A 23,262-nucleotide genomic window follows, 5' to 3' on the forward strand; every position below is an offset into this window, starting at 1 on the left:
TTATAAAAATATTTTCTACTTTTCCGTGGCTATTTGAACCTGTTGTAAATTAAAACAATATTATTCAGGTTCTACAAAATTAGCATTCAAATAGTTTGTCTCCAAGTCAAATTAACTTTTTGTAGGATAAAAATATATATTAAATATCGTAAAAAAATCAAAGTAGCCAACAACTATCAAACATTTTTGTTTGACTTTTCTTTGAAAATTTTATAACCGAGGATTCCTCGGATGATCACCCGATTATGGGAATCCTCGAGGATCACTACTCGAGGATTGAAATCATCCGATTATTCCCAACACTACTTTAAAGTCATAGTTTTACCAATTAACCAACTTTACCAATTAGAAATTCTTATGATTGCTGTTGTTTACCTTATAACCAGGGCAGAATATCTATTTATTTACACTTTTTAAATTAGTATGGCTTAGTTTATTAATGGTACGCATCGTGACTTTATTTATTATTTTATTTACTAAAATTCCCTGAGCTAACTACGTCTGTTTAGAACTATTACAGTTAAACAATATGGAAATTTGGAAAAGTATAAAAGGGATTAATAATTTTAGAACAAGCAAAAACTTTTATGAAGTTTTTGCTTGTTCTAAAATTTTTTTTGCTTGCACTTTTCTCAAAATGTAAATTATAAAAAAGTTTACGTCGTTTCTCTAAATTACATTGTATAAGATGTATTTACGAAGATTAATGTTGTTTCTTGTACTAGATAAGATTGTGGAATTAAAACTTATTAACGTCCGAACAATATTTTACTTTGTTATTATCCGATTAAGGCCGTAACCTAGACGATTTAATAAAAAAAAAATGAAAATGTTTAGTCGAAAACAGACGAATCTATGTCTATGATACAAACTGATATGCTTCCTAAGCAAATATTAATATATACAATTTCGCGCGTTATCGAATGGAGTAAATTCTCGAATAAGTATTAATTTCAATATTACATCTAAAAATTTACGAAAAAGAGTCAGTCAAAAAATAGTGTTCGTCGAATGGGTTGGTATGTAAAAAGTTAACGCTTTAAGTTTTGACAAAAAAAACTCGCTATCAATGACTTAATTCCACGTTGGAATCTCAATCATTTCATATAAATTAGAGGTGGTCCAATTTTGAAACATCTCTCTTGTCTGTATTCAAAATACTAACTTTTTAAGCTCATTAAATTTGTCATATAATTAAATATTTATAATGCTTGTAGAATTTCTTGTTAAATTGATTGAAAGGGGGAGAAAACAAGAATTTTTATCAAAAAATAAAAAATAAATCTATTGAAATAAAATTAAGCGTTAACCTTATACACACACAAAACCCAAATATACTTGATTTGTCAATGCTTCGACCTCTTAAAACGTCAGCTTTCAGCCTGGTTTCGAATTATATCCATACAGGTCTGTATCTCTGTCTCTCCTTATTACCATCTGAAAAAAGAAAACAAAAACTATGCTGAAAATGTTGGATCGTGTATAAAAAGTCTTAAACTAATAATGAATTTAACTGAAAAGAAAAACTTTACATGCGCAACGAAATACAAGGATGAAATATTAATATGTGTGACTGTTTTCCAAAAATAAACACCAAAACGTTTTTATCACTGTAAACGTACATTTCTCTGACATGATTGACACCATCAGCAGATGACGCTAATGACTTTATACAGACTCTAATGTGATAAAAATGTATTGTATTTTATAATTAAAGTGCGTCATATTCTAGAGTATTGCAAAAGGTTCCTACAAAAGAAGTCTATTCATGGAGAGCAGTTTTTATTTCTAACAGCGAGAATATAATAAATCGACCACACCAAGCAATGCAATGACAAATTAATATTATCACGATTTATGTATCTAATAAATACAACGAATCCAAAAATAACTTATCGCAACCATTGAATGCATATAGGGACATTATTTATTATTGAACTAAATTAATAATGAGGAGTCCAATAATGATCGAATTAAGTTAATTTATGCCTTAAAACTATATTTGTGCTTTTTATTCAAAATGCATTTCTGCGACATCTTAAAGTAGTAGTACGAGAGCTAGCAACGTCGGAAAAACAAGTATTTTAAGACGTCTGGATAGTTGATATAGTCTATAAAATGAATAAAACTTTGAATTTTGACCGTTATTTTTTACCAACATGGCAAATATAAAATCCCTCTGTCAAAAAAGTTACTGATATTCTTTAAATTGAGTGCCTGAACGAATCATATAGGTAACTCTTCGTGAAATAGAAAAGGAAAATAATAAAACAAGTGACAGTTCTTCATCTTCTTGCAAAAATCAACACGAAATGTCATAATTGACAAAAGTAAAATGTCATCAGCTTTTGACATTTCTAAATATTAGACCAATGCCGTCCTTAATAGAACAGTCACGGAGCGAGATTTATGACGTCACGCTAGTTAGATACTACGGATTAATAAATATGTTGTAGAATACATGGAAAACATAATTATTCCTCGTATTTTTGGTTTGTATTTTAAAAATGATATAGTTTACCTGAAATATACATAATATACAGTTAATAAATACAATATAATATATACCTATTTATAGTAATAAATACTTTGGCAAATAAACTATGAACCATACAAATGCAGCAAATGTTTTACAATATACAAATAATGAATAGGCGGTGCATAAGATAATGGGTAAAATGCAGGATTGTTAAGTAGTTTATGAAGCAAAAAACTACGCCAAAAGTTACGCGTAGTTTTTTGTATTAACTACGTTTTAAAATTTTAAAAACTACCTTCAAAAACTACACAAAAACTACGTTAAAAACTACCTACAAAAATATAGTAAAACATAAACAATTTAGACTTTAAACTAAAATCAAGCCAAATTCTTATCAGCGAAGCTGATGGAAGTATGAAGTTATATTTGTATAAGTTAAACAACATCAGAAAATAAGACAATTTTTTTTCAACAAAAGTGTATTTTCTACGAAATACAAAGTAACATTGAACACAAAATAAATTATAAATTCTTATGGAGAAATTCTCCATAGACATTCTCCAGAGAATATATGATTTTTTACATCTAAAGGCACAACTTCATAATACCCCTCTTCCCAGAAGGTATGGAGACATCGACGTCTTCCAAGCTACTAATAAACTTTTCTTCCTTTTAACTACTAATAAATATCAAAAATATCACATAATAAGGAACAAATTCACAAACTATAGTTTTTTTATTTCTTTAAATTGATCAACAAACAAAGTTTTTAGGTTATGTTTCATTTTTAAAATACAAACCAAAAATACGAGGAATAATTATGTTTTCCATGTATTCTACAACATATTTATTAATCCGTAGTATCTAACTAGCGTGACGTCATAAATCTCGCTCCGAGGCTGTTCTATTAGAGACGGCATTGTGTCAGCATGGCCGCAAGTTGCTAACCTAATAAAATTAACACTAGAAAAGCCCGCGATAACTGTCAAATTCAAAGTTATTCGTTTGACAGACTATATATCTTTTACTATGCTCTCTAGAACAGCATGCGGCCCGTCTGGCTGCCGGTAAACGTTGCGTTCCCTACTGCGCATTGAAAGAAAATCCTATATTTTTATTAGTCCTTTAAATTCTAGTATTGAATATAAATCGAACATGTCTCCATAGCGCAGTGCGTAGAGTTTCCGACCACGAACCGAGGATTCAGAGTTCGAATCCGGGTCAGGGCAAAGACTTTTTTATTTTATTTTCGTTTATATTCTGATAGTAAAGTATTAAATAATTCTGGTAATTTAAAAAAAACAAATATTTAATACTTTACTATCAGAATATAAACGAAAATAAAATAAAAAAGTCTCTGTCCTGACTCGGATTCGAACTCTGAATCATCGGTTCGTAGTGGGAAAGTCTACGCACTGCGCTATGGAGATATGTTCGATTTATATTCAATACTAAAATTTATAGAACTAAGTTTTAAAAAAAAATAGGATCTTCTTCCGATGCGCAGTAGTGAACGCAACGGGTATCGGCAGCCAGAAGGGCCGCCTGCTGTTCCAGAGAGCATAGTAAAAGATATATCAAAGAGCCAGACGTCCTAAAATACTTTCTCGAAAACGTTGCTAGCTCTTAGACTATAGTATAAAGGTTGAAGCACACAGAACCGGCCGGCATAAAATCCGTATCCGAAATCTTTACGCACTCATTATTTGTATTTGGAACATTTTTTTTGTATGTACTTAACTATTATATTAGCTATTTATCCATTCCTGGCCGTTTCTTTGGGAGCCGGGTTCGTGTGCTTCAATCTTAAGCAAGTGTTATACAGCCTCATTTATAAATATAAACAAATACAAAAAAAAATATGTGAAATAATTAATTATGAGCATGACCAAGTCCCACATCGAGATACAGAAAGCTGGCGCGAAAAAAAAGAACAAACAACCACCACGATGCAACGCCGTACGATCCAATAATATTAGGTTTTCAAAGTATTAAAAAGTTTTTGTATGTGATAATTCAAAAATTTTCTAAAAATAAATTCTCTAATATACAAGAATCACTAAACCTTATTTAAGATCACTAAAATACATATTTCATATACAGGGCGGTCCGAATTGTATTCGGAAAACTTTGACAGCAAATTCTGCAGATAAAAATGAGTAAAAAAGCGCGTATTAATGTATATCAGAAAATGCTTAGTTTCGCAGATACAGGATATAAAAGTTTCCTTTTTATTTCGATTTTTTCCAAATAATTTTCTCCTACTGTAGGGGACGTCAACTGTATATTTTTTATCTCTTTTAAAGAGTCATATCTTTTCGCCTGTACCTGTATTAAACAAAATGAGTGAAAATATATACATTCCCGCCGTTTTCTAAGTAAAAATGCTATCTCGGTAAAAATCGCTACGACTATTTTCAAGATATTTGGAATGGAAATTATCAATACATGTTATCACTGCATTACACAGTGATTTAGTGTTTTTCCAACCCCCAACTGTAATGTCATCACTGACAAAAAATAAAAATGTCGACTAGAGAGTTATGTGAGTGAAATGATAACTTACTTATTTTTATCTGCAGAATATGTTAAAACTAGTTTTAGTGAACACTAATCGACATTTGAATTCGGAAAATCGACTATATTTTACGCAAAATTGTAAAAAACCCAGGGATTTTGTGCCTAAACGGTTGACTTTAGCAAACATTTTCATATAATCTTTTTTATAGAAAATTTTATTCTTTTTAATTTTGTTCTCTTCAAATTTTTGCGAAAAACGCATAGTTTTCTAGATATTCACAAAATACCGATTTTGAGCGCCATCTTGGTAAGATGGCGGCGCCGGCGGCAAGTCTAGAAATGTGCATTTTATGGATTTGAGTTAGGGACCCCAAAACCTATAAACCTGCAAAGTTTCAAAACTTCCGGACTTTTTTCCAAGCAGGCCCCTTTTTTGATCCCCAATGACTGAACTAACATCTTATTGACAGCCGGTATCCATAGCCACTCTTTGCCTACCCTGTATATTTAGCTCTTTACAAAGAGTAAGTAGAAATAACTTTGAAGGTGGTATAATGTGCTTACCAATCAAACTTACTTCCTGACTGAAGTCAAAGGTAATTTATTGTTACGTTCTCGTTCCAAATAGTTTATCATTTTATCAGGCTATCAATCAAAGGCTACAAGCTCCTTGCTTCGACTGTTTAAATGCTTCCGCATATTTTCGACACACAGAGAGTGGAATACTCTCTGCTATGGCACTATATTTTAGTACATACATTTATGAATCGGTTGAAAAAAAAAGAAAGACTTTCTTTTCAGTAAGATCTTTGAATTTAAATCCCAATTTTATTCGATCGTACGGCTGGGAAGTGAAAAATTAACACCAAATGTCAAAACACCATTAACAGAAAGCGAGCGTTCCGGTGCGTCACAGCCAATTACCATCTGACTACGTTTGCGCTTGCGCGGTCGGTGTCACACCTGTTGCTGCGAGGAGGACGACGACGAGTGGGCGGAGCCGGGACGGTCGTAGAGCGGGTAGAACGGCTGGGGGCGGGGCGGCGCCGCCCTTCCGCCCGTGTCAGCGCACTGACGCAGCAGGCCGTTGTTGGATGGGGGGTACGGCCCCGCCGGGTGTCTACAAAGGGACCTGGGTTATAAGCTAGATTTACGTAGATTTCGGTTAATACACGTCTAATAAAACATATGAAGTTTTTATTATCAATAACCTAGTAGTTAAGAGAAACAGTAAAAACATTGTTTCAAAAATCGCACTTTGGTTTTTCCTTTCTAGAAGAGCAATAACGAGAAGTTACAAATAAATGGATAGATTTATCACAAAAATTATCAATAATTCCAAAAACGCCAAATTAACTTGAAAATAATAAATAGTCAAACATAAAAAATCGTAGAGGTAACAATTTTAATCGTTTGAGCTGTTCAAAATGATAAACTAAACAGTGCACGTTTCTGCAAATTGTCTGAATCAAGTTGTGGCTTATTTTAAACATTGCAAAAAATGTATTATTCTACAAAATCTATTAAAGGAATAATTTTACGACCTAGACTGTGTATCATAATGCAACAAATCTACGTGAATCTAAAACTACCGTTAAAAAAATAACTGGTGTGTTTCATAATATTCTCGATGTTTTTTTTTAATAATTTTGACATTTTTATTATTTAAAGTATTATTAAAATCTGAAATTCTAGACATAATCGCCGTTTAAAAACATTAGCTATGGCTAAGACAAAAATATAGTTATGCATATATAATTATAAAGATATTTTGACAATTAAACTTTCTTTTTTATATTATCCAGTGACCGTCAAATTAAAATGTGCCATGTTTCAACTGTCATGGCAATCAAATTTTGTGTTAACACATTTAGCAAATAAACGTATATTCGAATTTTGAACTTTCCCTTTAATATTTGCTAGCACATATCACTATATATACTTTTTAATCATGAGTTTGTTCACGGATAAGCTGAGTAAATTCTGCATAACTTTGTATTTTTTTTTAAAAAAAATTTTATTATTAGGAACAATCTGAGAGACACTGTACAATCAAAAATGAGAAAAAACATAATGGTTCTTATTAAATAGCCTCCAATTACAAAAATAACAATATATCAAAATAAAGCATTGTTGACAGAAAAGTCAATTTCACGAATTCCATTAAAACATTTTTTACAATCCTCTACATAAATAATAGACAAAAAGAGAACCAGACTTACCTAACTGTGGGACTCGGCTGGCCACTACCTACAGGACTTCTATGAGGGTTTGGTGCATACGAATCAGGTGGCAGACCGTTCTCGATTGGCGGATGGTGAGCGTTTGACATATGTCTGTCATAACTCGACCCGCTACTATGACGTGAAGGTCTAGGAATGTCTCCGTGATTCACAACAACATTCGGATGAATGTTATTCACTAAAAAATACTTGCTTTATTAGTGAGTTATTACAGTAATGAGTTGGTTTGGTTTGAAAATGAAAAATATCTTCTAACTACCTAAAAATCTAGTGCAGAAAAGATATATTTTTTTTTCATTATAAAACGATTAAAATTAAAACGCTTTCCAAACGAAACCTAACTTTTTTAGGAATGGAAGATATACTTACCATTATGAGAATGAGAGGTTTGTTGAGTTTGTGCGATACTAGGTTGTCCAGTAAGAGGAATCGCCAATCTGGCATTGACAGCTAGTAAATGATCCCGTCTTTGAATCAGCGAACTGACATGCTCTTCCAATCGGAAATTTTCCGCCCTCAATTGATGCAAACAGGACAAAAGTGAAGCAACTAAAACAACGTTACCTTTATTAGAAAAAAATTAAAAGTAAAATAAAAGTTTTTAAAACGTATCGAAACAGTAATATTGTAAGACCCTCAAAACCAAAAAATTAAATAAAAATGTAAAAAAAATTAAAATGGGCATAATGTTGTATTGTCACAAGGACCCAACGTGTGAAGTTTTATAATTTGTAATAAAAATAACTTACTGTCGAAATGCTGAGCTTGTTCCATCAAAAACTGAGATCCTTGTTCCCACTGGCGTTCTAGAAGTTGGTCTAGAGTTTGTGGAATTGTACCCCCAGCCCCACCCAATACCGACGATAAACCACTACCCCCAGAGGCAGTACTCGAACCGGTACTACTTGCTCTAGCCTGTAAACAAGAATTAACTAACCGTACTCTTTTTTTCAAGGCCAGAAATGCCGATCCTAGTATATTAATATTAATATGCATATAGCGATCAAACTTACCGATTGCACGACTTTATGATGCATTTGAGGTCCGATCAACGTGGGACTTGTGTCGTTAGAAGTACTGTATATACTATGCGCCTCTAATTCAGAATTCAGATGATCAGTCATTTTCTGATGCATAGTCGACGTGGGGTTAAGTTGGTTGCCTAACATGTGAGGGGCGGTTCCAACGCCATTTTGAAAGCTGCCAAACAATAATACAAAAGTTTAGATTTGTTAATAGCTAAATTATAATTAGAACCATCTCAGGGGTATCGTATACTTACATTTTAAATTCTTTATTTTCTGCTTTGGACGGGGCTTGTCCTAAATTCACAGCCGCAGGCGCACTCTTGCGGCCCTTAGTACGACTTCGACTTTGGCCGCTAGAGGATGCTCCCTGGCTTTCTGAACTCGGACTGCTTGGTGGGGAATCTTTTATTTTCTCCTGTAAAATCAGTTTAGTTATCGAAAATAATATTTGATTAAGTAAATGTATACAAGTTCGCGTCTGAGTTCATATTAATGAGAATTTCAAATATCTGCAACCTATGAAGCATGTACCTGTGAAATAACAGCAAATGCCCCAAGTTGCTGTTGGGGTGAAGTACTCGCTGACGTACTGGAGTGCATGCGAGTGGTACGCTTTGGGACGTCAGACGTGAACGAACTGGTTTGCATTTGGGCCATTCCATTTGATCCGGTACTGTTACGTTTTTTACCTCGCGTCGTACGATCACTCTTTTCATGCGATTGTGATCTAAGAAAAGAATTGTCATCAATCAATGTTACATAAAATAGAAAATTAGAGAATATATATAATAGGACACGCCAATTTTATAAACCTTACTTAGTTGTTTCAGTAGTGTATTTTTGAACTTAAATAATTACACTAACTTATTTATTTTTATTAGAAATATACTTTAATAATGAATTTTAAGAAATATTAGCATTTATTGACTGAACGTAATACAACCAGATAATTATTGAACCATATTACTATACAGGGTGGTCCGAACTGTATTCCGGAAACTTCGACAGCATATTCTGCAGATAAAAATAAGGAAAAAAGTTCGTATAAATGTATGTCCGAAAATGCTTACTTTCGGAGATACAGGGTGTAGAAATTTCACTTTTATTTCGATTATTTCCAAATATTTTTTGAAGTAACGTCAATATTTGGTTCAAAATTGGTGTCTAGGAGTTTCATATTTGTCAATATGACTCCCACTCATAGAGGGCGCCACCTACATATTTTTTAACTGGTTTGAAGAGTAATAACTTTTTGTCCGTACCTGTATAAAAGTACTGAGTAAAAAAATATACATTTACGACGTTTTTTACGTAAAACAAGTCTCTTTGGTAAAAATCGCTATGAGTAATGGTTCTGGAGATATTTTGAATCGAAATTATCAATATCTGTCATCATTGACATAAATTAAACATGTTGACTAAATAGTTATTAGACTGAAATGATAAATTTGAAATGTTTTTGTGTCAAAAGTTCAAAAGAAACTGTTTTATCCAATTTTCATTCAAATATTTACGTTACTTCAAAAATTATTTGGAAAAAATCGAAATAAAAATGAAACTTCTACACCCTGTATCTCCGAAACTAAGCATTTTTGGTAGCGATGGGAACTATCGAATGAATTAGACTATCGAATGGTTACTGAATGAATGATTTCAACTATCAAATGGTTTTATTCGAATAAAATAATTCATTCATTTATATATTAAAGCATAAGTGACAACCTCGCCGTGCGACTAAATGGTTATCGTTGCGCCACGAGCCACGACTATCGAATGTTTTTGATAAATGAAATTTAGTATTCGTTTGATTTTTGTGTGCGTCAGTGCATTATTAGTTCTTCCAAATTTTTATAACCTCGCCTTGTAAATACTATGCTATTTTTGCGTTTATTAAAATACTAAAATAGAAAAATAGTAGTTTTTTTTTAATTGACGATTGTGTGCGAAGTGGTCAAAATTTTTCCGAAAATTTGTGTGATTTTCTACGGATTTGTGTGATTATATTATAGATTTGTGTGATTTTTGCTACGGCCCGATCTTTCAATTATTTAATTTTATATGGTATATTATGGTTAGGTTAGATTGCATTTTTTTAATGGGAAATTTTGAGAAGTAACAATTTTTAAGAGAGATGAGATGAACTTACAATTAATTTTAAAAATACATATTTGTATTTTGGATGTTTTAATAATATGAATTAGTTGGAACTTAATAATCATATTTAAGTAATGTGGTTAAGTAAATGGTTATTGAACTCAAATTTTGGGGTGAAAAAATTAAATTGAAAGTTTTACACGTGCCAATTTAAAAAAAAAGTTAACAATGTTTGTATTTTGTTTATGCTAATTCTCTGACATGTAGTTTTTTGCGAAGAAATATTTCATTTATTTTTTAAAGTAAATGTCAGTAAAAGTAAATATTATTTTTAAATAGTAATATAAAGTAATAAAAAGTAATATAAATAATTTTGATTTCTAATTTTTTATATATATATTTTCCTTCCATTACACTGCATGCTTAGAAAATTAATAAATGTTTATATTTCATGATTTTAAAATTTGTTGTTATTATAACAAATTAGTTCTGTAACTATTATTATTTAATAAACCAACGTTGCCATTTAGAGACTATATTATTTTTAAATAGGATCTAATATAAATACTTTTGACTTCTATTTGTTGTTTATATTTTGCTACTACTTAAAAAAAATGTTTATATTATTAAATGATTTTAAATTTTGTTGTTAATAGGTATAACAAATTATTACTGTTATTATTATTTATTAAACCAGTCTTTGCTTAAAAACATTAAAAATCATTTTCCTACATCCAAAATAAAAAGTATTATTGCAGTGTAATAACAGAATATTAATAAAAAAAGATGCAAAACATTAGACATACTATCCCTAACTAACTAATCCTAAAGAATAATATTCTTTGCTAATACCAACTAATACGAATATATGGCAACAGTGCCCTTCATAATGTATTTTCTGTGTAAATACTAGCACCTCAATAAAAAAAATAATGTGTCCTTATCTTTATTTGACTCCGCAAAAAATCAAAGATGCCGGCTTCTTTCATAGCATTGCCACCGACCGCTGTCGGGTTTCTAGGAAAGAAACCTACGTCGCCGGACGACAACTAAAATCCAGTTTAAATTTCATTAAAATCGATCCTGACGAATAAATGAATTTGATAAATGAATGAATTTTATAAATGAATGGTTTTTGCTGCCGAATTACTTGAATACAATATTTCAAGGCAGATGACGCATCTATTCGATAATTTTTATTCGAATAGTTTTCGACGAATGTTTTCTTACTAGCTATCGAATTATTCGAATGAATTGCAACTATCGAATGTTTCGATAGTATTCATTCGATAGTTCCCACTACTAATTTTTGGACATACATTTACACGGACTTTTTTACTTATTTTTATGTGCAGAATATGCTGCCGAAGGTTCCGGAATACAATTCGGACCACCATGTATATTGCAACTTGAAAAATAAAACGTCAGTGATTTCAATTTGAAACTGAATTCATATCATATATATTCACAATTGAATTCATATACTCTTTCTTTAGTATTTCTCTTCAATAATACAGGATGTCCCAGAAATAAGTGCAAGTATTTTAAGGGGTGGTAGATCTTGATAAAAGAAACATATTTTCTCTTTATCGTTTTTCAAATAAGTCCAAAATAACGGAGTTATTTTACTTTGAAAATTTCAAAATATAATGATTTTTTGCTAAAATCTTGAGAGCCACTGGATCTTTTCTGGATTTTCTTTCTTGTAAATTTAATTTAATATCTACATTGCAATATTTTCAAGAAATTATGTATTTTAACTAAAAACTAAAAAAAAGTACAAAAAAAATTTCAAATAATTTTTTTCGCGAAAAAAATCTCATAGGCGTGTTTCTGGGTTTGAACTATACTACCAGTTAAAATACTTGCGCTTATTTCTGGGACACCCTGTATAAATCAAATACAACCAAAATGACAGAAGTCTATTACCTTCCTCTTTTACTGGGTGCGTCCTGAGTACTGGGAGGAGTTTCCACTTCCAACTCCATATCGACTTCCGTATTGATGGAATCGGGTTGTTTTTCGTACGTAATTTTCAGTCCACCTCCGCTCATTTCTGACGTTAAAACACCTTGGTTTGTACTGCCAGCAGTAATAATCATAGTGTCTAGAATAAAAAATAACAATTTTTATTAGCACTCTCCATCAGTGATGATCTAGAAGTGAAATTCTAACCTGAAACTGTAAAAACTTCTCGTATCTCTAATATTTACCTGTTGCAACTGGTGTAACTGGAGTGCCCCTTTCGGAGCCACTACCACTTGCCGAAGCAGGTTTTTCAGATGTCACAACAAAAGGCGTCTGCACCAAGACACTTGTCTGATTGCTAATCAATGGATTATGTGGGCTTAGCGTCGTGCTGGCCAAAGGTACAGACACTACAAGCGATTGTTGTTGGTGCTGTTGAGCTTGCGCCTAGAAAAAAACAAAACTTTCGATTTATTCACAGTAATAACAATGAAAACATTTTACTGAACCTCTGAAACGTTCTAGGTTAGTTCTAAAACACCTCATAATATATTGCAAGTTAATTTATGAAAAAATAATTTCATACCATTTTATTCATTCAATAAATATCTAAGGAAGGAGAGTCTATGATTAATATTCATTAACTGGCAAATTATTAAAAAAGGCTCCCATTTTAGATTTAACATAAAAAGTAACATCTTCCTTCCTTAGAGTTTTTACTCAATGATTTTATCCATACTCTATTATTTACAGTGATACTAATGCAGTTTTCCATATTATAAAAATCGTAATTTTATATAAAATTATTAAAAGGCTTCAAATCAACTCTATAAGACTTTTGTATTTAAAATACCTGTGCTGTGTGAATTATTGAGGGGGTAGATATTGATGAAGATGATGTTTCGGGGGGTATTGCTGTGGGTTCTCCTGTAGTACTGGTAGATGTGGAACTCGATTTCAATGAAGGCAATGAAGTTAAGGCAACGACGGGCTGATTGGAGATTATTGACTGAGTTGAATCAAATTTTGCCTAATGAAAACCAATTTCCTAATATAATAGCTCTTATGCATCTCTGTTTATAGACTTTTTCATTATTATTTGAAGATAAAATTTAATAAGAGTTCTATTAATTCTATCTCTCAATTCCAGTTTTTTCTTTTATGATATAGACCTTCCTAACTTAATAAACGGATGTTTTGTTTTTACAGAACTAAATATAATTATTGTAAAATTTCTAAGTAAAAGACTGACATAACGAAATTTAAGCATTTAATAAAAAAGAATAATACTAAGCTTACCTTCTTTGTTTTATCGACTGGCGGAACGTCACTCGAACTAACGCTATTACTTTTGTCCGTTTGTACTGTAGTTGGGGCACTTGTGGTAGTCTGAACACTGAAAGAGGGCGCGACAGTCGCTACGGCACTAACCACGACACTGGTCTCGCCCTGGACGGGCGTGGGCGTCCTCGAGTTCACTTTGCGTTTCTTGTAGTGTTTCGAATAGTCCTTGTCCTTCGACTCGCGATCTGATTCGGAAGTGGGTTCGCTTTTATTCTCTTTCTTGTCGGATTTCGGGTCGGAGGAAGTCGAAGCCGGAGGCAACGATGTATCATCAGCTTTGACAACCTTCGAAGTTGACACCTTCTTATCTGATGATCTAGGAACAAAAATAATCATGTAGATTTATGTTCATGGATTAGAAGCGGAATCAACATCATGAACCCCCATGTTTGACAGATATGTTTGATATTTTTGGGATTTGTTGAACTTTTCTAGGGTTATTTAATATTTATTCTTCAAATTGGTTTTGTTAGTTATATAATTTTGATATCAGCGGTAAGTATACTTGTATTCATTTAAAACTTCCCAATATGGCGGACTTCAGTATGGGAGGCTTAAAAAACGAAAATCTCTAAACTGGAATCGACTGTACTTCAAATCGTTCAAATTGATAATCTGTGGTAAATCCAATTGAACTCTGACACTTGGCTGACATTGACGTTTACGGTTCCTTTTTCTAAATATTTTCATTATTTTTTAGTTTTTATTCACAAATTCTACTTGATTTTGTTCTTTTATTTAACCGTGCAGTACTAATTATATAGTTATAAATAATCTTTTCACCGATCAAGAATTGACGAATAGGCTGGAAGATATTCAAAATATGTAAAACGCTTAAAAACGTATTAGAAAACATTGACTCGTTCACAAATTCGTGAAAATAAATTAGTCCAGATGTTTGTAAAAAGGTCTCTAATTATTTTGAGAAGTTTCCTCGTATCAGTAATTTTGAGGTTTGTAATATGTACTATAATATGATAATAAATAGATTAAAACTTATATTTCAGGAAACAGCGCGGGCATTACAGGTTGTTGTAAATCAGTTTTAAAATATAAAGAAGGTTTAAAACAGGTTTAAAAGTTGAGTTAGTAGAGAAGACCTAAATAAGGTAATGTTGGTAATGGGACCAAACATCAAATAACACTTGAAATATATAATTATGTACAATAATTGTAAGTAGTTTTTATGAATCTCTTTGATATCTATTGCATTGTTTTTATATTTCTTGAAATATATATTTTTTACTTTACAGGATACACAAACAATAATAAAAAATACAGTTACTCACTAAAAGCACTTAAGGTTTGTAATAGATGTAGTTAGAATATCAAACACCAAACTAAACCAAAAATTATGTTTTATTTTACTGGTATTCCTCACATTTGAAGGGAAAGTCATTTCATAAATAAGCAGGACATTGTATAGTACACTATATATTAATAATTGTTTTTTATCCTATACTTGTTAGTTAACGCATCACTTACTAGGTATAAAATTTAGTACAGATTAACCTATAGTTGTTGTTGTGATAGGTATATTCTGATGTGTTTCTGGCAATTTAAAATAAGTTAATATTTAAACAAACATTTCTGGCTTTCCTGACAGGAGTGTGGACACAAATTTAATAAAGGTATAATGTGGATAATGTTCTGATTATTACAGTTTGCATAGATGTTTTTGTATGTTGTTATTTTTAATAAAGTATATTTAATGAGTTTTTGAGTATTTCTTTTTCCTTCAGAGGATTGTGTTCTAATCTTTATATATTATAAATTTTTATAAATTATATATACAAAATTTATTACCTTATAATTTTTTGCTAAATACTTTGTAGTTGATACAGTTTAACAGTATATAAAAGAACTATTTAAATAAGATGTTTGAAAATATATAGCTGTTTTTGCACACATCAATTCAATTTGTGATTAACTGTACTGAAATAAAAACAAATTAAGAGAAATGGGGTGATCTATCAACCATAACATGAAAAGCATCTGCCTATTTCCAAGTCTTCTATTAATTTCACTTATTAAACAACTATAATTATTCAATAATCTTGATAATTCTAGGAATTCTCAGATATCGGCAAAACATGAAAACAAAAATTCACTTCCTATAGTTCTTACGTCCCTTTAACTGAAATATAAGACACGGGGGAGTTAATATTCTGACTGAGAAAGTTTATAAAATACCTTTAAGTAAAATCTCTTCGGATCTGCGGTAAATACCTTTATTCTTATTAAATAATTTCAATAATCTATGTTTTTATTTATGATTTTATGACAACCACCTAATAACCTAACTTTAACGTCAACTTGACAATCCTGAAAAATGTTATTGTTAACCAAAGAGTAAATCAATTTCTGAATTCGCTAACACCAACTTATTTTTCATTAAAAAAAAATTACCAATTTTCGTAACTAGGTCGGCCATATTGAGGAACTTTTAAAAGAATAGTACTATAACTGCAATTAACATTTTACCAACACAATGAAGTTTTTTCTCTGTTTTTTTATTAAAGTCTTTAATTTTGAAGTTACAAAAATAAAATATAGAAAAAATGTAACAGGTTAAAAAAATAATCAAACCAATTTAAAAAAAAAAACTAAATTTGGGTAAAAAAACAAAGCTGTGAATGTATCTGTTAGATTTTAAATTTTAAGATTAATTCTGCTACTTGTGTGCCACTTTTAAGACGCGCCCGGTCCCGGTACCACCTTACATACCCCTTTGTATTGTTGTGAGTAGTCTTCTGCTGCGACGAAGACCCAGACGACTTGCTGGACGAATTGGGCACCTTGGACGAACTGCTCTTGCCGCTGGAGCCGGACTTTCTCCGGAACGACGACGGCGAGGAGCCCCTCTTCGAGCCGGACGCGCCCCCTTCGGACTCTCTTTCGGAATTCGAGTCCGAATTGTGGCTGTCGCTGATCGGCTTGTACGGCGGAATCGTTTTCACGTTACCGCCCTTTTTCTGGAACAAATTTTCGAAACCTTACATGAAATAAATGTTTCTATAGATCTCTATTAGCCTAGTTAAATTGCACTAAAAAAAACGCTTGGGAAAGTTTCAGGGTAGTTCTAGTTTCCTCTATTTATTACAGGGTTGGAAAAAATCAGATTTTTTTTATTTATTTCAGATTTTTTTTTATTTTAATGTCAAAGTGTAAAGTACTTACTGCAGATCAAAATGTAAGTAGGAATTTGGAAACAAAACCATTTCAAAAAAAAATATATAAAACAACACGTTTTCTGACAACGATTATAGATTCTCGGGAATGAAGATATAGTCTTTATATCAGAAGAACCTAGTTCTGGCACTAGACTTTGCGAATGATATGTATTCGAACAACAATTTTTATTCGAACAACGAGAACAACGACATTCAAACATTCGAACAACATAAAAATGGAGAAAAATGCAAAAAAATGAAGAAAAAAATTTTCTTTAAGTATAGATAAAGGCAACAAGTTCAGTATCTTGAAAAATTACAATTTTCATTCTTTATCATTAATTGAGAGACAGTAGAGAAAAATATTGAATTAGAAATTGTTCTTATTAAATATACTTGCCATTTCCTGCAAACTTTTAAAACTTATAAAGGAAAAATGCACTAAAGTCCATTAAAAAATGCTAACCGCTTGTTTGGGTTCTTTAAAAAAAATTGCACAAAAAAAGCTGGTATCAGTGACGATACTTTATTAAAACTTACCAACTTGCTATAATGATGCTGACAATATCCGCAATATTTAACGTTGTCCAGGTAATTCCCAGCCTCCTCGCACAACAAACCTAAACTTTGGGCACAAGTTACGTGAAATTGTTGCTTGCAACCCACTTTATTGCATTGCATACACGCACCAAACTTCGAACTGGCAGCTTTACCCTTTTCTTCACAAATATAGCAAACCTACCGTTAAAAAAAATAAATAACATATTAACCAACGACTGAAGAATACAAGGATATGTAACGCCCATATACGGGCTGCAGCAGAATTTGTTACGTTAGACGCCATCATTTTGGAGCCTACGGATGAGTCACCACCTCGTCAACAGCGACAATTTTAGCGGTTTTTAATAATTTGTTGTGTGTAGTGAACTTTGTATAAACTTTATTACAATTGTGATGTTCAGCTTTCAAGTGTAAAAGCCGGAACGATAAACAGTCCACTCCAACTTTTTAGCGTTTTCTTATTGAATTTGGTAATTATTTTTCTGATAATATATGTACTTGATATGTGCTATACGTCGATACTAGTTTTGTACCTTTTGTTAACATTTTAATACGTGTTTTTCGTAATTAATTAGTATGATACTACCGCCTACACCATAGGCGTAGTTAAAACATTTATCAAAAATATAAATATCCCTTCAAGCAGCTAAGTTAAGGAAAATATATGGCGACGGCACTGTTTGGTGCCATAGTAACAATTTGGTCTTGGGTGTTATATGTCCTTGTATTTCTTTCATTGATATTAACACAGTGTAACTAGGAAATAGCATTATTTATTTGGGCAAATCAAGAATAGACTCGGAGTATGGCTTACCTTATTAAATCTTTCCTGAGGAATCAACTGCAACTGGATAGGTTCCATAGTGGAAACGTTGCCAAATCTAACCTCGGGAATGTACAAAGCGCAAACCACATGGGCCCATCCTTGATTATCGGTGCGCTTAAGGGCGCCATATTTACTGGGACACAGTTCACACTTCTGCGAAGCAGATATGAACATTTTTAAGATAGTCATCTTGTACACGACACTGTTGCACAACAAATCACAAACAGCCAGCTTATTAATACTGATATAACCTACTAATAAATGGCCAATGAATCAATTTTAAGCAAAACAAAACACTGAATTAAGAAACTAAGAAGGAAGAGAGAAAGAGTTCAATATTATTTTCAGGTTCATACATTAGAAACCGAAGCTACGTCATAGTAACATGTTTCTTAGTTTTTTTTTGCCCCTCGACGAATTTCAATTTTTGCGAGTTTGAAATACGCGACTTAAATTCTTTGACAAATAGTAAATAAAAGCAAAAATGTTAGAAAAAATATAATATAATTAGTTAATTTTAAGTGAATTTCATAAACGATCGGTTTACTACACGTATGTATATGATACAGGGTCACTCGTCGATTATTAGGGAAACTATAGGAGGCTCCCGCAAAAAGTTAAATACTAAAGTTATAGGATTTTTAAATTTCTATTAGCAAGTAATAAATTTAAGTATACAGTGTCGGTCATAAAGCCGTGGGACATCGAAGGCACGCTACACAACCAACTATTTTACAGTCTTTTTCGATCAATCGCAATAGTGTCACTGTTAATTTAAGTTCTGCTACAATTTCCATCTAGATTTACTACCTTTAAACAACTATCAATAGTAGAATAAATAATAAATATCATAAAATAAGCCCAGTAAAGAGTGATAAATCCACAAAACTTCAAATCAAATTCAAATGTGTCAAATGAATCGTCAAACAGAACTGTCAAGGATCCCCACCCTAGGGCCCTTTGTCCGTCTACCACACATGAATACATGGATAGCAATAAATTGCTATTATATTAAAATACCTCAGCGGTTTCACTAATTTTCTCGGTATACTTCTTCCTTACTTAGTTTCTTTATTCAACACAAATATCTTTACAAATTAAACAAATATAAACGTGTAAATAGTACAGTTCACTGGACATTTACTTTAGATGGAAACGTCACTAAAACACTCTATTTTCATCTAAGTATTTCACATGACTGAGTTCATTTAAAAATAAAATCTCGGTAAACCTAGATTCTTAGTTGAAAAAAAATGTGAGAAAAAAGATGGTCAATATTCCTGGAAGATTTCAGCTAGGGTGTCATAAAAAAAAGGTCAATGGTATAGCAATAACAAACAATAAACCTGTAGAAACAGCTATAAAACCATATTTCACTTACCACTTTAACAGTTCTTTCTTGACTTTCGCATTTACAACAATACCATGGGCCTGTTGGAACAGTAACTATACCATAACAAGCTAAAATATAATAAAGAGGGCTATATTAAGATTCAGATTCAGATAACTTTTGTAAAATACATTAGGTAGTAGAAATATAACAAATAAAATTAAGTATAAATAAAATAAAGATAAATTACATGATAAATAAATTCTGTTTCAGATCTAGGTATATGAAAGAGTGGTTTCTCAAGTATATTGATATTTTTGATGCATTATTTAGTGATAAAATGATGTACATAATTTGATAATACAATCTATTGGAATCTTATTTACAGTAAATATTCACAAAATGAAAATATTAAGGTGCGTTCACACAACCTGCACCGCTCCGCGCCGCGCAAAATATTTTTTTAACATGTACTTTTGAAGTGTATTTTTTAGCGCGCACAAAAGTATATGTTAAAAAAACGATTTGAGCGGCGCGGCGCGGAGCGGCGCAGCCAGTGTGAACGCACCTTTAGAATACATTAACTTAACATATTTAATTTCACATTGGAAACAAAACTATACAAAAAAAATATAGATTAATAACATTTAATTTGCACAAATATACAGGGTGGTCCGAACTGTATTCCGGAAACTTCGGCAGCATATTCTGCAGATAAAAATAAGTAAAAAAGTTCGTATAAATGTATGTAATAAAATGCTTAGTTTCGGAGATACAGGGTGTAGAAGTTATTTTTATTTCGATTTTTTCCAAAAATACAGGTTTTTAGCCAAAAAAAGCTGCGATTATCCAATAAATTTGAAAATATTGCAATAAAATTAGGGTACATTGGATGCCGCGGAAGAATTTTGACAGATGACACAAACATATGATGAAATTACCCTATACGATGTTGCCGCTATTTAACGCCAATTTTTCTGATTCTTTTACATTTTTATCTAATACGTAAAAAAAGGATTATCTATGGAAATCAAACCAAACCACCAATAAATATTAATTTTTATGGGGTATATTTTGTAAAATTAACAAAATTACTTGATAAGATCATATAAAACCATTATATTGACAACGTCGCAAATTGTATGCGAAGACCGTCGACTGTCAAATCAAAAAGTCATGGTTTCTAGCTCGGAATATTGTAAATACATATATTTTCTTAATTTTAACGCTTACAAAGAGGTTTATTAAATTTTTGAGCTTAACTTAGGTCCATCCATTATACAATAATCTGTATAGAAAATTTTACGTTTTTACTGCCCGTAATATTGACTGGAACCCTCATTAGTTCTTTTGACAGGTCTCTGGCAGCACTACAATGTTCTGACACACACAACAGGGCTTAATATTAAGTAAGTTATGTCTGTTATTTTATTTCACAGTTAAATTATATTTCCCATCATTTTTTGGAGGTCATCTGTCGAAATCTTCCTTGACTTATTGGACAGACTATAACTAAGCATTGATAGCATATAAGTTCCGTTATCTTCATTGTTATTTTAGTAACAAACCATAACACAGCCTCACTCGCATGATATATTTCCAATTTATTCTTCTGCTTACCTTGATGAACTGCAACAGTACACGACTGTCCATCACAATAAACAAGGGGATTCTCAGACCAGCCTCTATCATCAGAACAAACACAACAGCCTCCTACCATCTCCCTCATAATGCAGAAAAGCCAATTTTGCTAAACTAGCGATCTATCAACATTCGTTCGCCACATCGCCAATGCAACAGAATCCCATTCATCGCTAATGTGTTATATTTCGTCCAGTAACAAAAATTCTGAAAATATCACAAGGTTGAAACTAACTGCATAGATATAAACAAAACATTTTTATAGCTCATTTATATAACATACAATATGTGCTGTCATATATTTTAGTCAATTTTATCAGTGTTTTCTTTAACTAACTCTGGCGTAATAAACCAAAAATGTTCAAATACTTAAAAAATACACATTTTTTAAACGTGCCTTGAACCCCAGCGTCGATGGCAGCGGGTTGATTGTTATGCCACTATTACACTTTTTCCAATAATTTTGACTCATCAAAGTACTATTTTAAATCTTGAAGTACTTGTGTTTAATATATATTATAAAAAAATCATGCTTTGGGAGGAAAATGCCATAATAAACACATTTCACAAACGAGAAACCATTTTGTTTTTGTGATTATTTTGCTTTTCAAGTTTGACACATGCGCACAAATCTTTAAGTATGTTTGGTTGCCTAAGAGCTATATTGCATTTCCTATTATTAGTTTAATAAAAACCGGTTTTAATTTTTTAAATAAAATACACCAATTTAAAAGAAAAACAAAATAAACACATATGATTTAACGGTTATACTGTGACCTGTAATGATTTAAACAGACATGGTCACTGTTATACTCATATATTCGAATCTTCCAAAATCATTTTGCTGTTGGCTAATATCATTTAGTTTATAGTCTGCATAATTTTCGACATAAGATAATTGACACTATTTTGTTCAATTGGACTGAATGGGATATAAATAGGAACACCGACGGTATTAAATCAGTTAACTTTAATTTTTAAAGTTGATAACAATAATTAGAAACAATAATTAAATTAAACATGAGTACATCAAAGATATGGGCTACAAGTGAGGATGGTAAGTGTCTTCTATTTAAGTAGGTATAAGTTTTAAAAATATTACATTAAATGTAATATTATTTATTATTTAAATACAAAGCTATTAAAACACGGGGGAGTTTAAATAAATTTGTTTAAATATTTTCTGCATTATTAACAGCTGAATTATAATTTATAATAATGTTTATGAAACAAAATTCTAAAAAGTCTGTTTCTATTTCGGTAATATATGTATAAACCATATGACCTGGCGTCATAAAAGGCAGTGAACTATACTTCGATATAAAATATATAGTCAAGGAAGGTCGGAAAGATAAGATATCCCTGTTAAACAAATAACAAATAATATAAAACGTCTGTAGTTTGATGTTTTTAAATAGACTTTTATAAGCCACTGGGGGTAATATAAATAATATATTAATAGCATGTTATGGGGGGTATGCATTTTAAATTGTTTGAAGAGCACGACTTTCAGTAAATTTATATGAACAAGTATGCTTTTAATATCTGATATGAAATTATAATAGTTTGAAAAAATCAAATGCTTGTATGCATGTTAACAATTAAGAATACTTTTAAGTCAAGAAACTAGCGACTCCAACCGTAACAGTACATTATTTATGATTGGTTATTGAATTTAATAGCACCCTTATAGTACGTACAATTAGTATTTAATTTTTTCCACCTCAAGGCTCTCTAGAATACATTTCCCTACCTAAAGAATTGTTACCCAAAGCATTAGAAACAATGCAGAAATCTTTTTACATAAACGAAAACGTTTGCATGGCTTGTGGGGTTCCCCAACAACCCGAGTGCTTCCCCGAACTAGACGGTTTGCTTCGCAGAACGGCCACAGACGGCGTGTCGATCGTGGCAGTTGATAAAGCCAGTGGCGTAGTGGCAGGAGCGGCATTCAATAAGTTAGAAGTAAGTATGTTATATTTTTGTATCCTATATACCATGCAACATAATATCATGATGTCTCATACTATACCGGGTGCGTCTCAAATGGGGCCC

The 23,262-nt window shown here is 31.7% G+C and overlaps 2 protein-coding genes across 10 annotated transcripts in view; one reads left to right on the forward strand and one right to left on the reverse strand.

Moving 5' to 3' along the window:
- LOC115876380 overlaps window positions 1–23,262 on the forward strand; it is a 68,405-nt gene that overhangs the window by 20,520 nt on the left and 24,623 nt on the right. For 2 of the 4 annotated variants that reach the window (XM_030892129.1, XM_030892130.1), the window contains one exon: window positions 22,937–23,172. In XM_030892129.1, the coding sequence (XP_030747989.1) occupies window positions 22,993–23,172 (180 nt within the window). In that variant the 5' untranslated portion in view covers window positions 22,937–22,992. Of the gene's footprint in view, window positions 1–21,912; window positions 22,265–22,936; window positions 23,173–23,262 lie in introns of those variants that run through there. The other 2 variants (XM_030892128.1, XM_030892127.1) reach the window with 2 other exon arrangements.
- LOC115876376 (protein AF-10) lies at window positions 1,214–21,804 on the reverse strand. 6 transcript variants are annotated; one of them, XM_030892118.1, is made up of 18 exons: window positions 21,605–21,804; window positions 21,187–21,414; window positions 19,618–19,697; window positions 18,225–18,389; window positions 17,390–17,587; window positions 16,404–16,651; window positions 13,632–13,992; window positions 13,186–13,362; window positions 12,578–12,779; window positions 12,294–12,471; window positions 8,802–8,997; window positions 8,525–8,685; window positions 8,256–8,442; window positions 7,992–8,157; window positions 7,612–7,791; window positions 7,222–7,420; window positions 5,963–6,119; window positions 1,214–1,437 (listed from the first exon to the last, which is right to left on the reverse strand). In XM_030892118.1, exons 2-18 carry the CDS (start codon window positions 21,293–21,295, stop codon window positions 1,378–1,380), a joined length of 3,024 nt encoding a protein of 1,007 aa, XP_030747978.1. In that variant the 5' UTR covers window positions 21,296–21,414; window positions 21,605–21,804; the 3' UTR covers window positions 1,214–1,377. The 6 variants fall into 6 exon arrangements, with proteins under 6 accessions (XP_030747978.1, XP_030747977.1, XP_030747979.1 ...); XM_030892117.1 differs by having other exon boundaries at window positions 16,404–16,657; XM_030892119.1 differs by having other exon boundaries at window positions 5,924–6,119; window positions 16,404–16,657.

Source organism: Sitophilus oryzae, unplaced genomic scaffold, assembly GCF_002938485.1.
Source record: "Sitophilus oryzae breed Bouriz unplaced genomic scaffold, Soryzae_2.0 scaffold_1436_pilon_pilon, whole genome shotgun sequence".
Taxonomy (NCBI): Eukaryota; Metazoa; Arthropoda; class Insecta; order Coleoptera; family Curculionidae; genus Sitophilus; species Sitophilus oryzae.

Excerpts from the sequence above, each read along its gene's own strand:
- LOC115876376 (XM_030892117.1), bottom strand. The coding sequence starts at position 21,295 with ATGAGGGAGATGGTAGGAGGCTGTTGTGTTTGTTCTGATGATAGAGGC. Across the intron at positions 17,588-18,224 it reads CTCAGGAAAGATTTAATAAG|GTTTGCTATATTTGTGAAGA; the intron begins GTAAGCCATACT and ends TTTTAACGGTAG. Across the intron at positions 13,993-16,403 it reads ACTCACAACAATACAAAGGG|ATCATCAGATAAGAAGGTGT; the intron begins GTATGTAAGGTG and ends TTTTGTTCCTAG.